General features: G+C 47.2%; 1 protein-coding gene across 2 annotated transcripts in view; it reads right to left on the reverse strand.

Moving 5' to 3' along the window:
- The window catches only part of LOC135505103 (pleckstrin homology domain-containing family A member 1-like), a 42,015-nt gene that overhangs the window by 3,165 nt on the left and 24,928 nt on the right, over positions 1-13,922 (reverse strand). The window contains exons 6-12 of one of the 2 annotated variants that reach the window (XM_064924194.1): positions 13,276-13,398; positions 12,161-12,301; positions 11,610-11,678; positions 2,449-2,513; positions 2,054-2,117; positions 1,816-1,905; positions 1,025-1,095 (exon numbers count right to left, since the gene is read on the reverse strand). In XM_064924194.1, the coding sequence (XP_064780266.1) occupies positions 1,025-1,095; positions 1,816-1,905; positions 2,054-2,117; positions 2,449-2,513; positions 11,610-11,678; positions 12,161-12,301; positions 13,276-13,398 (623 nt within the window). The remainder of the gene's footprint in view (positions 1-1,024; positions 1,096-1,815; positions 1,906-2,053; positions 2,118-2,448; positions 2,514-11,609; positions 11,679-12,160; positions 12,302-13,275; positions 13,399-13,922) is intronic. The other variant, XM_064924193.1, reaches the window with a different exon arrangement.

The following is a 13,922-nucleotide window of genomic DNA, read 5'->3' on the forward strand; positions in this document are numbered from 1 at the left end:
TAGACCTAGCTAGCAGCTACCAGACCTAGCTAGCAGCTATTAGACCTAGCTAGCAGCTACCAGACCTGGCTAGCAACTATTAGACCTAGCTAGGAGCTACCAGACCTAGCTAGGAGCTACCAGACCTAGCTAGCAGCTACCAGACCTAGCGAGCAGCTACCGGTAACTGTACTACAGGCTACTTCACTACAGCTTCCCAAGCTACATTGGAACCCAGTGACGCAAGACGGTTCTATATGGAATAATTTCTTGCACAAGGAGGCAAGATGACTGTATTATCTGTATAAAGGAACAGACATGCAGACTGGAGGTCAGAAAATCAGTTCGAAATGCATTAAAGTGGGATTTTTTTATTCAACTAGGCAAGTCAGTTAAGAACAAATTCTTATTTGCAATGACAGCCTAGGAACAGTGTGTTAACTGCCTTGTTCAGGGGCAGAACGACAGATTTTTACCTTGTCAACTCGGGGATTCAAAGTAGCAACCTTTCGTTAACTGGCCCAACGCTCTAACCACTAGGCTACCTGCCGGATGAGGATGGAGGAAGAAGAGGCAGAAGGTACTGAAAACCAACAATGACATAGAGGGGTTTTTCAAAGAAGCCTGGTCAGGACCAGACCATACTAAGCTCCGGAAGGAGGAGGAGGAGTGAGGTCACGTGGACCAGGCGAGTTAGTCTGACCAATCAATGGCAGATTAGATTATGCCTGTCCAGACCAGTTAGGATGGAGAAGGGGGAGGGGCTAATGATCAGCACTCAAGCATGATATGGAAGTTATCTATTAAATGGGCTTGCTTGAGAGTTTCAGAGGGGATTAAGCAATCATCAAAGCTCCATTCCACTATATTAGACTAGGGCTGTGTCCGAAATGGCACCCTATTCCGTATATAGTGCACTTATTTTGGGTCCTGGTCAAAAGCAGTACACTAAATAGGGAAAAGGGTGCCATTTCAGATGCAACCTAGGACTACGTCTGCAAAACAAACAGAGGAAGCTGCTTGACTGACACAGGGGCTCACATACGTGCTGCATTCACCATTGCGGAATGTATACCTCTGTATACAAGGGTTCGACAGCCGACGGGCCTGACGCATCTGCAAGAACACAGTAGTGCACATCTTCATTAGAAGAGAAAGAATGGGAGGAGGAGGGGGAGGACATTACGGCTGAGAGAGGAAGGGATTAGAGAGAGAACAGGAGAGGGGCTGGGGTGTGTGTGTGTGTGTGTGTGTGTGTGTGTGTGTGTGTGTGTGTGTGTGTGTGTGTGTGTGTGTGTGTGTGTGTGTGTGAGTTAGGGTACCCGTTGGTTGGGGGTTTGAAGTGTGGATCTAGCTGCATCACCTGGTTGTGAGTAGAGATTGAATACTGCCTTGTGTACGATAATGATGTCAATGCAAAAATAGAACATGGAAACCAACAAAACAATTAGGAAAATCAAGGCGGCACACAGGTACAGAAATCTAACTGTGATGTCCAGTTTGTAAGATGGGGTGGTGGGTGGGTGAATGGGTTATATCCAAACCGGATTTTAATGTTTGCTCTTCAACATACAGAAACATCTGGAAACTAGAGACACGGATGTAGAATCAAACATGGATTTCCTCCAAAGACAGTAAAGTATCTCCCCTTCGAGCAGAGATCTCCAATACTGGTCTACAGGACGTGCAGGCTTTTACTCTGACCCAGCACAAACACACCTGATCCAACTAACCATCAAGCCCTTGGCTACAACTAAAGTGTCGACACCCCATTGGTCATGCAGAACCAGTATGCAGGACCAGTGGCTCAGGCCCAGCCCCAGACTGAATACGTACAGAGGCAGCTGAGCGTCCAGGCCCCCGCTGGGCCACAATGGCTCCTGAGATGGCCTTGATCCAGCTGTGCATCTCCTCTGGACTGTCCGACTAGAAAGGGAGGAAGAAGAGGAGACACGTAGGAAACAGAGAGAAAAGGAGGAGGTCACTGGGTGACAATGGCACCTATCTCTTCGTCAGTTTTGCTGGAATGAAATCTATATGATCATCTATTACTCCGAGAAAGAACATGTCCCACCTGCATGTAGAAGGTCCTTGAGCTTGTGACGACTTCAAATAGATTGTCCCTCTGCATTAAGTCACTGGATGGAAAGAGATGACACCACATTCAATAATATTCCAACATCCCAGTGACAGGAATCACTGGGTGTGAATGCAAGAGCGCATCGCCATCAAAGGGCGACGGTAAGCTCACTCTGTTGGTCCATGTCCAACATGTATTCCTATCTGTGAGCACGCTACAGTTGTTAGCCATTTCTGCGTCCCAAATGGCACTCTATTCCTGCAGTGTTCTAAATAAGGAATAGGGTGCCATTTGGGAGACATGCCATGTCCGTTCACTTTGGCACTATGCCTGTCAACGTCAATAGCCAACCTGTTCAGCTCAGTGACTAAAGTGGAAAAGACACTGACCTCTGTTTGCACTCCTGAACTTTGTGAACCTCTTTCAGCGGGATCACACGCAGAGGCTCCCTCTCCTGAGAGAGAGCGAGACAGAGAGCGAGAGACAGAACATTTATACAAGACGTAATTCACCTGACAACATGACAACATGGCAACAACTAAAAGTAAAGCCTAATGGAGCATGACAACCCAAGTGCTAGTTCCTGATGTTCATTGAATAGAGAGTACACAGAGATGGTAGAAGGGTAGTATTCATGATCATTGGCATTATGCTATACTAATAGGATCCCTGTCCAGATTAAAGCCTAATAACTGTATGCAATTCTTTCTCTCATCCTGCTAAACAATAAAGCAGGGTAGAGTTACACAGGGGAAGCCTCCAGAGGCTCTGGCACAACGGCAGCACGGACACACACACGCACACACACACACACACCACACACTTAGAAATGTCCTTGTTTTTGAAAGAAAAGCACATTTTTTGTCCATTATAATAACATAAAATTGATCAGAAATACAGTGTAGACATTGTTAATGTTGTAAATGACTATTGTAGCTGGAAACAGATGATTTTTAATGGGATATCTACATAGGCGTACAGAGGCCCATTATCAGCAACCATCACACCTGTGTTCCAATGGCACGTTGTGTTAGCTTATCCAAGTTTATAATTTTAAAAGGCTAATTGAGCATTATAAAACCCTTTTGCAAGAAACTCAAGTACAGCGCTGTGTACCCACTCCCTTCACAGAACAGCGCAAACTGGCTCTAACCAGAATAGAAAGAGTTGAGGACTATTTAATGAAGCTGCCAGTTGAGGACTTGTGAGGCATCTGTTTCTCAAACTAGACACTCTAATGTACTTGTCCTCTTGCTCAGTTGTGCACCGGGGACTCCCAATCCTCTTTCTATTCTGGTTAGGGCCAGTTTGTGCTGTTCTGTGAAGGGAGTAGTACACAGCGTTGTACGAGATCTTCAGTTTCTTGGCAATTTCTCGCATGGAATAGCCTTAATTTCTCAGAACAAGAATAGACAAGTTTCAGAAGAAAGGTCTTTGTTTCTGGCCATTTTGAGCCTGTAATCGAACCCACAAATGCTGATGCTCCAGATACTCGACAAGTCTAAAGAAGGCCAGTTTTATTGCTTCTTTAATCAGAACAACAGTTTTCAGCTGTGCTAACATAATTGCAAAACGGTTTTCTAATGATCAATTAGTCTTTTAAAATGATAAACGTGGATTAGCTAACACAATGTGCCATTGGAGCACAGGAGTGATGGTTGCTGATAATGGGCCTCTGTACGCCTATGTAGATATTCCATAAAAAAAATCAGCCGTTTCCCGCAACAATAGTCATTTACAACATTAATCATGTCTACACTGTATTTCTGATCAATTTGATGCTATTTTAATGGACAAAACATCTTTCAAAAACAAGGACATTTCTAAGTGACCCCAAACTTTTGAACGGTTTGGACGCAAAATCCCTAAAGGGAACACCCCTGTCTCCCAATAACACCACACACACACACACACACACACACACACACACACTGGCTCAATTACAGCATAATCTCTATAAGAGACGTATCTCTGCATGTCTTTGGCCCTGGGTTAGAGGCACTAATGGTACTTTAGTAGGAGAGGATGGAGAGATGAAGTGGTCTGGAGAGAGAACACACCCAGGCCGAGCCGAGACATCCAATAGTGCTCGCTAGATCTGCACTATCGTCTAGGATTAATGTGTATTCCCGGTAATACACTTGTTTCCCCCGTGGACCATCTTGTACATAAAACATCCTTCATCAAATCAAATCTTATTTGTCACATATACATGGTTAGCAGATTAATGCGAGTGTAGCGAAATGCTTGTGCTTCTAGTTCCGACAATGCAGTAATAACCAACGAGTAATCTAACCTAACAATTCCACAACTACTACCTTATACACACAAGTGTAAGGGGATAAAGAATATGTACATAAAGATATATGAATGAGTGATGGTACAGAACGGCATAGGCAAGATGCAGTGGATGGTATCGAGTACAGTATATACATATATATATATATATATATATATATATATATATATATATATTTTTTTTTTTTTTTACCTTTATTTTACTAGGCAGGTCAGTTAAGAACAAATTCTTATTTTCAATGACGGCCTAGGAACAGTGGGTTAACTGCCAGTGAGATGAGTAATGTAGGGTATGTAAACAAAGTGGCATAGTTTAAAGTGGCAAGTGATACATGTATTACATAAAGATGCAGTAGATGATATAGAGTACAGTATATACATATACATATGAGAAGAGTAATGTAGGGTGTGTAAACATTATATTATATTAAGTGGCATTGTTTAAAGTGCTAGTGATACATTTTTACATCAATTTTCATTATTAAAGTGGTTGGAGTTGAGTCAGTATGTTGGCAGCAGCCACTCAATGTTGGTGGCTGTTTAACAGTCTGATGGCCTTGAGATAGAAGCTGTTTTTCAGTCTCTCGGTCCCTGCTTTGATGCACCTGTACTGACCTCGCCTTCTGGATGATAGCAGGGTGAACAGGCAGTGGCTCGGGTGGTTGTTGTCCTTGATGATCTTTATGGCCTTCCTGTGACATCGGGTGGTGTAGGTATCCTGGAGGGCAGGTAGTTTCCCCCTTGTGCAGAACTCACTACCCCCTGGAGAGCCTTACCGTTGTGGGCGGAGCAGTTGCCGTACCAGGCGGTGATACAGCCCGACAGGATGCTCTCGATTGTGCATCTGTAGAAGTTTGTGAGTGCTTTTGGTGACAAGCCAAATTTCTTCAGCCTCCTGAGGTTGAAGAGGCGCTGCTGCGCCTTCTCCACAACGCTGTCTGTTGGGTGGACCAATTCAGTTTGTCCGTGATGTGTACGCCGAGGAACTTAAAACATATTACCCTCTCCACTACTGTCCAGTCGATGTGGATAGGGGGGCTGCACCCTCTGCTGTTTCCTGAAGTCCACAATCATCTCCTTTGTTTTGTTGACGTTGAGTGTGTGGTTATTTTGCTGACACCACACTCCAAGGGCCCTTACCTCCTCCCTGTAGGCTGTCTCATCATTGTTGGTAATCAAGCCTACCACCATAGTGTCATCCGCAAACTTGATGATTGAGTTGGATGCGTGCATGGCCACGCAGTCGTGGGTGAACAGGGAACCAGGAGAGGGTTCAGAATGCACCCTTGTGGGGTCCCAGTGTTGAGGATCAGCGGGGTGGAGATGTTGTTACCTACCCTCACCACCTGGGGGCGGCCCATCAGGAAGTCCAGTACGCAGTTGCACAGGGCGGGGTCGAGACCCTTGATGACGAGTTTGGAGGGTACTATGGTGTTAAATGCTGAGCTGTAGTCGATGAACAGCATTCTCACATAGGTATTCCTCTTGTCCAGATGGGTTAGGGCAGTGTGCAGTGTGGTTGCGATTGCGTCGTCTGTGGACCTATTGGGGCGGTAAGAAAATTAGAGTGCGTCTAGGGTGTCAGGTAGGGTGAAGGTGATATGGTCCTTGACTAGTCTCTCAAAGCACTTCATGATGACGGAAGTGAGTGCTACGGGGCGGTAGTCGTTTAGCTCAGTTATCTTAGCTTTCTTGGGTACAGGAACAATGGTGGCCCTCTTGAAGCATGTGGGAACAGCAGACTGGGATAAGGATTGATGCTGGTCTGCGCATTCTCTGAGGACGCGGCTGGGGATGCCGTTTTGGTCTTTTCCTGACACCCAAAATGACTTGTTACCTTTCTAATGCTTGGCACAACAGGAAAATGGTCCAATTCATGCACTTATCAAGAGAACATCCCTGGTCACCCCTATTGGCTCTGATCTGGGGGACTCACCTGGCTATCCGTAAAAATGTATTTTTTTTAAATGGTGCCATCTGGTTTACTTAATTATTAATTATTTAATTAATTATTAATACTTTTACTTTTAACACTTAAGTATATTTTAGCAATTACATTTACTTTTGATATTTAAGTATATTAAAACCAAATACTTTTAGACTTTTACTCAAGCAGCATTTTACTGGATGACTTTCCCTTTTTCATTTTCTATGATCTTTACTTTTACTCAAGTATGACAATTGGATACCCACCACTATGTCTTAATAAAACACCATTTTCCACCACCATTTTCAGATTTTCTGACAATTTTGTCACGCCCTGATCTGTTTCACCTGTCCTTGTGATTGTCTCCACCTCCTCCAGGTGTTGCTTATTTTCCCCGGTGTATTTATCCCTGTGTTTCCTGTCTCTCTGTGCCAGTTCATCTTGTATGTTCAAGTCAACCAGTGTGTTTATCCCGTGTTCCTGCTTTTTCTATTATCTTTAGTGGTGAGTTTGTACAGCCTCCCCCAGCTCCCCGAGAACCCCGCTTACCTCTTCCGGAACAATATTCTGGTACCTGCCAGGGTTTTCTTTCTCACTGCTCACTTATTTTTGAGCTACAGCCATCTTCGTTTCCTTCAGTACTTTCAAAGATACCGTATATTATTATGCTAATGTCAAGAAGGGCGCTCTCCTGGACAACGGCAGTTTGGGTGCAACAATCCGCCATTTGTTGTCATCTGGAGAATTTCCTGGCAGAGGTGAGGAAGGTATTCGATTCTCCGGTATCCGGGAGAGAGGCGGCTCGAAATCTTCTTGAATTACGTCAAGACTCCTGTAGTGCGGCAGACTAGGCTGTTGATTTTCGCACGTTGGCCGCTGAGAGTGCCTGGAATCCGGAGTCCATTTTCGATACCTTCCTTCATGGACTATCTGAGGTGATAAAAGATGAGCTAGCTGCTCGGGAATTACCGGTGGACCTCGATTTCCTCATCCCCCTCACCATTAGAATTGATGGATATCTAAGGGAATGTAGGAGTGAGAGGAGGTCTGGCTTAGGTCACAATCGTTCATCCGCAGTGGCTTGCTCATATTCAAAGGAATCCGGATGTCCCCGAAGGCTATTTTTCCGAGAGGATCCGAAGCCCCCCAAGCTCCCTCGAGAATCATCGATGACGGGTGAGCTTGATACACCAGAACCTATGCAACTGGGAAGGGCTAGGTTATTGTCTAGGGAACGTTCCCGCAGGCTAAGCTCCAATTGTTGTATTGTGGAGCTGTAGGGCATTACATAGCCACCTGCCCAGTAAAGCGACCTGAATCCTTAGTAGGTACAACTACTCTGGTGAGTCTGACTGGGAACCCTCTAAGTCCCATTACCCAAACTCCTTATGTGAGCTTGCTGTGGGGAGACTAGTCTCAGTCTCTCCGGGTGTTTATTGACTCTGGGGGAGATGAGAGTTTCATGGACGCTACCTTGGTATCAGAACTAAGTATCCCTACTCAACTCCTCTCTGTTCCCATGGATGCCAGGGCACTAGAGAGCCGCTCCATTGGTAGCGTCACAAACAGCACAGTTTCCATTAATATGCGGGTATCTGGAAATCACAGTGAGTCAATTCAGCTCCTCCTCATTGAGTCCCCTCACCTACCTGTTATTTTGGAGTTTTCTTGGCTCCAGAAGCACAACCCAGATATTGACTGGGTTCCATCCTGGGTTGGAGCTCGTTCTGCCATTAACACTGCCTAAAGGCGGCACAGCCTTCTCCGAAACGTCTGCCTCCAGGGTTAAGTACGGTCTTGGATCTCTCTGCCGTGCCCACAGGGTATCATGACTTCCTGGAGGTTTTCAGCAAGGCTTGTGCTACCTCCCTTCCTCCACATCGTCCTTACGATCGTGCTATTGACCTTCTTCCGGGAACCACACCGCCTCAAGGCCGGCTATATCCTCTGTCTGATCCTGAGACCAAGGCCATGTAGGAGTACATGTTCGACAGGTCCTTCAGCGCCTCCTGGAGAATCAGTTGTTTGTAAAAGCTGAGAAGTGTGAGTTCCAATGCTCCACAATCTCCTTTCTGGGATACATTATTGTTGAGGAAAATGTTCAGATGGATCCGGAGAAGGTGAGAGCGGTGGTGGATTGGCCCCAGCCCTCGTCCAGGGTGCAGCTACAACGGTTTCTGGGATTTGCACATTCCACCGCAGTTTAATTTGGGGCTACAGCAACCTGGCGGCTCCCCTCTCTGCACTCACCTCTCCCAAGGTACCGTTCACATTGTCTCCAGCAGTGGACAAGGCTTTGGGGAGCAGCGATTTACTACTGCTCCCATCCTCATCCACCCGGACCCGACTTGCCAGTTTGTGGTTGAGTTTGATGCTTCCGATGTGGGAGTAGGGGCCGTTCTTTCCCAGCAATCCGTCCAGGACCAAAAGCATCTTCCCTGTGCCTTCAGGTCCCATCACCTCAACTCTGCGGAGAGGAAATATGACGTTGGGAACCAGGAACTCCTAGCGGTTAAGATGGCTCTGGAGGAGTGGAGAGACTGGCTGGAAGGTGCGGAACATCCAATTCTGGATGGACGGATCCTAAGAATTTAGAATACCTCTGCCCTGCCAAGCGCCTCAACCCAAGGCAAGCTCGTTGGGCTCTGTTAATTACCAGGTCCAATTTCACCATCTCCTACCGCCCAGGGTCAAAAACCGTGAAGCCGGACGCTCTTTCCAGTCTATACAGTTACACTGCCACACTCTCTGAATCTGAGACCATCCTCCCAGGCTTCTTATTTGACAGCTTCTATTGTTTGGGGAATTGAGGCTCTGTTCCGGAAAGCACCGGTCTCAGGTCCTAGAACGGGCTCACTCCTCCAAGCTTACCTGTCATCTTGGTACTCGTCGAACCCTGGCTTTCCTTCGTCAACGCTTCTGGTGGCCCACCATGGTTCCTGATGTCTCGGCCTTCGTCGCCGCATGCATGGTGTGCACGCAAAGCAAGACTCCGCGGCAAGCTCCGTCTGGCCTCCTACAGCCACTCCCTGTCCCTCATCACCCCTGGTCCCATATTTCTCTGGATTTTGTCACTGGGCTTCCTCCGTCAGGTGGCAACACCGGTTAACAGATTCTCCAAGGGCGCCCATTTCATCCCTCTTCCGAAGTTACCTTCAGCCAAGGAGACGGCCCACCTTATAGTGCAGCACGTCTGCCGAATCCATGGACTCCCAGTTGAGATTGTCTCGGACTGGGGTCCTCAGTTCTCGTCCAAGTTCTGGAAGGTGTTCTGTACTCTTATCGGGTCGTCAGCCAGCTTGTCCTCTGGGTTTCATCCCCAATCTAATGGCGAGTCGGAGGGAGCCAATCAAGATAAGGAGATGGCACTCCGTGGTCTTGTTGTCAGTAATTCCACCACCTGGTCTGGGTGGAATATGCCAGGAACACTCTCCCCTGCTCCGCCACTGGACTATCCCCCTTCGAATGCTCCATGGGGTATCAGCCCCCACTCTTCCCAGAGCAAGAAGTTGAGGTCAACATACCTCCAGCCCAGAAGTTCATCCGCTGTCGGCGTACCTGGAAAAGAGCTTGGACGGCTCTTCTCAAGACCATCTCCAGGTATTGTCAACAAGCGGACCGCCACCGGACTCTGGCTCCTCGCTGTCAGGCAGAGGGTATGGTTGTCCACTTGGGCGTATGGTATGGTTGACCTACCCACTTGGGTAGAAGCCCATAAACTTTCCCCCATCTCATTGGTCCTTTCCCCATTTCTAGAGTCATTAGTCCCACGGCTGTCCAACTGCTGTTGCCTTGTACCCTCCGTGTTCACCCTACTTTTCATGTGTCCAGGATTAAGCCCTTGTCTCACAGTGTTCTGTTTCTAGGCCCATCACTCCCCCCTGAGTCATCGATGGCCAGCCAGCGTACACGGTGAAACGCCTCCTGAGGGTTCGACCACGGGGCAGGGGTTTCCAGTACCTTGTTGGCTGGGAGGGTTATGGCCCGGAGGAGAGGTGCTGGGTTCCTGCTAAAGACATTCCGGACCCGGCCCTAATTGCCGTCACCCCGGTCAGCCAGGTATGCACCCAGGTAGGACTCCTGGTGGCGTCCCTAGAGGGGGGTACTGTCACGCCCTGATCTGTTTCGCCTGTCCTTCTGATTGTCTCCACCTCCTCGAGGTGTCGCTTATTTTCCCCGGCGTATTTATCCCTGTGTTTCCTGTCTCTTTGTGACAGTTCGTCTTGTATGTTCAAGTCGGGGCGGCAGGGTAGCCTAGTGGTTAGAGCGTTGGACTAGTAACCAGAAGGTTGCAAGTTCAAACCCCTGAGCTGACAAGGTACAAATCTGTTGTTCTGCCCCTGAACAGGCAGTTAACCCACTGTTCCTAGGCTGTCATTGAAAATAAGAATTTATTCTTAACTGACTTGCCTAGTTATATAGAGGTTAAATAAAAAAGTCAACCAGCGTGTTTTTCCCGTGTTCCTACTTTTCCTATTCTCTTTTTGCTAGTCCTGCCGGTTTTGACCCTTGCATGTTTCTGGACTCTGTATCTGCCTGCCTTGATGTCGAGCCTGCCTGCAACTCTGTACCTCCTGAACTCTGAACTGGTTTTGACCTTTTGCCTATACATGACCATTCTCTTGCCTACCCTTTTGGATTATAATAAATATCAAAGACTCAAACCATCTGCCTCCCGTGTCTGCATCTGGGTCTCGCCTTATGCCCTTATACATTTAAAATGCTGCATACCCGTGGCTATACGTGGTGTGTAACATTCTAAATTGTCCAAAAATCTGTTAGGGCCAATGGGAGACAAGCTCATTCACTACACAAGCCACTCCTTATCCTAAAAACGTAGGGAGTAAAGGAGGGAGAAAACTTGTCCCTCTTGTCTGAACTCGTTCTCTACCTCTCAGACCACGAGAGAGGAGGTGCAGAATGTGAGTGGGACAAACAGATTTATCAACAATCTTGCATTCATCTAGCTACAGTACAGAATAGAAATGATGAGAATCTGGGCCAGCATGGATGATGAATCAAAACCCAGCTTGTCCATTTGGAAGTCCTATTTATTAGTAGCTGTGCCAAGAGCTTTGGGAGCCTGCAACAATGCACAGACCTGGAGTCGGCTCTTATCTAATCTGTGTGTGTCTGTCCGGAGCTCTAGGGGTCTGTGAAACACAGGTGCAAAACAAAGACGAACTGCTAGCCAACGGGGTCAGGCAGCTCCTTTGAATTGTGTGTTGGCGTGGGCGGCTGAAGGTAATTTTGTGTGGAGTGTGTGTCACCTTGCTCACAGCCGCCCACAGAAGGAGGAGAGGACAGAGACACATTCCCACTAACCAGGTCTGACTTAAAGTAACTGACTGCGTTCTCCTCCAGTAAGAAGTATCTCCTCTTCCAGTTCTTCATCTGCGGAAGAGAAAGGAAAACATTACAGATGGCTGGCAACATTTCCTGCTCCTCCAAAACCTTTTGACTTGCTAAGAATTCTGCTAATTGATAGCTATTCCGACATTGTATAGGGCCACTGGTTGCTTTAGAATGTCTGGATTACTGTGGTTAATATGTTCCATTAATAGATTAGCTAAGAGAAGTTAGGTCAAAGGCAGGACAACGATAAGGGACATAATTTAGCCTATGAAACAGCTGGTCAGATGCCTGCTCCTATCCAACTCCAACACATCATATTCCTATAGGTCGACAAACACACACAGCCAGGAATTCCGCTAGTATAAAAAGCTTGTTGCTGAGGGAGAATCCCTCTGAGCTTGTGGTGTACTCATTAGGAACCACACGGCAGAAACGTTTTCCATTGCGTTCCGTTACGACGCGACCATGGTCCTAGTGCGGGCTTCTAGAGTTCTCCCACTGTCTGTACCATCTCTACTCACCACGGCTCCCTGCTTCACACAGTATCCAGCCTTGATGAGCGCCTGGTCCTGCGCCCCTCGCCCCAGGAAGTAGGGCAGCTGGCAGTGGGCCTTCCGCTGGCCCCCCCGCTCTGCTCCGTTCTGCCCTCCGTCGCCCTGCTCCTGCACCGCAGGACACACACAGGTAAGTGTACAAACACACACGCATGGGAGTATATCGGACACACACACACACACACACACACACACACACACACACACACACACACACACACACACACACACACACACACACACACACACACACACACACACACACACAAATACACACACACAAATATACACACACACAATCCCATACGTGTGTGTGGCAAGCCCCCCACCATATCTTCATCTCCAGTGACTATAAATGTGTGTTTACAGCAAACAATAATGATAGCGAATTCACTGGCTGTTCCATAATCTGAAGTTGAGGCCAGACCACTGCACCGCCACTGCCCACACAGGAAGTGACATCATAGCTTGTGCATCTGGATGTAACTTTTCACTTTCAGCCCGTGTTTTTTAAGAGGCCTTGCTGCATACCATATACCAGCACAAGACAGGATATGACTGGTACCGCTCATACGTACCAGAAAACACACCACACAGTGAGCTCCTCCTCAGAGGAACATTAAGTTCAATGTCTGTCACTATCTAAAAGATCGCCTGATCCCCCATGGACATTTCTATTCAGTCAGACCATCTATTTATATAGCTGATTAACATGGCTGAAATCAAGTTACTAAGGGAACAAAAACTCAGTTATGGAATGTTGCTTGTTACTGTCCCAATTTGACAGATTTGACTGAACTGTTCCAAGCCACAGCTGAGCAAATGGCCTTCAAACATATGTCAGATATGTCTATACTCATGTTAAGGGTTGCAGATTTTCAGAAACTCCCCCAGGTTTTCCAGAAATCCCAGGTAAGGGAATCCAGGATATCCTGCTTATTCCTGCTTGATTCCAGGAATATCCCAACCGGGACATCTAGAAAATCTGAAAATGTTGGTAAAGTTTCATGAATGTTTGCAACCTTACTCATGTTTGGTTAGGGCCTGGTTCGTGCTGGGCCAGACTGGTGCATCTTCCTTACCTGTGTGGCAGTGATGATGGGTACTCCACCTATGATCTCTGTCTTATAGGAGATCTGCTTTGTGGCACCCAGCCCCTCCTGGGTCATCTCTGCACTGGGCTGGCCATCCCCCGACTTTGGCACCTGGAACATGTCAAATAAACATCAACTCCCAGAGTGCATCGGGCCAACATGCCCCAAAACCTTGTTAGATGTGTCCCTCAGCGGTCTCTGTAGTGACATGATGATGTACTCCCTGCCTGCTCGTTAGTCTATTTTCCATCAACTCTAGCCTGGGGGCTCAGAGAGAAACTGCTACACTGAGTGGTGACTGGGGTAATCGATTGGTGTGTGTGTGTGTGTGTGTGTGTGTGTGTGGTGTGTGTGTGTGTGTGTGTGCGCTCAGGCCAGTGCACACACACACAGTCAAACATTGACAGCCGTCTGTAGAAGTGTGTGGTACAACATGTATGAGTGTGTGTGCGTCTGTGTGCGTGACCTTGTTGAGTGGACTGTGAGACAGTGCCAGCGGCAGGACTAAACTCAGTAAAGAGAACATGAGTCAACAGAGTTTGATGAGACTTCAATACAGTGCGTGTATTGTGAAGTTATTACATAACTTATTATTATGTTACTTTATACTTAACGCCCAGTCCATGTTCCATACA

The sequence above is a fragment of the Oncorhynchus masou genome, chromosome 18, assembly GCF_036934945.1.
Source record: "Oncorhynchus masou masou isolate Uvic2021 chromosome 18, UVic_Omas_1.1, whole genome shotgun sequence".
Taxonomy (NCBI): Eukaryota; Metazoa; Chordata; class Actinopteri; order Salmoniformes; family Salmonidae; genus Oncorhynchus; species Oncorhynchus masou.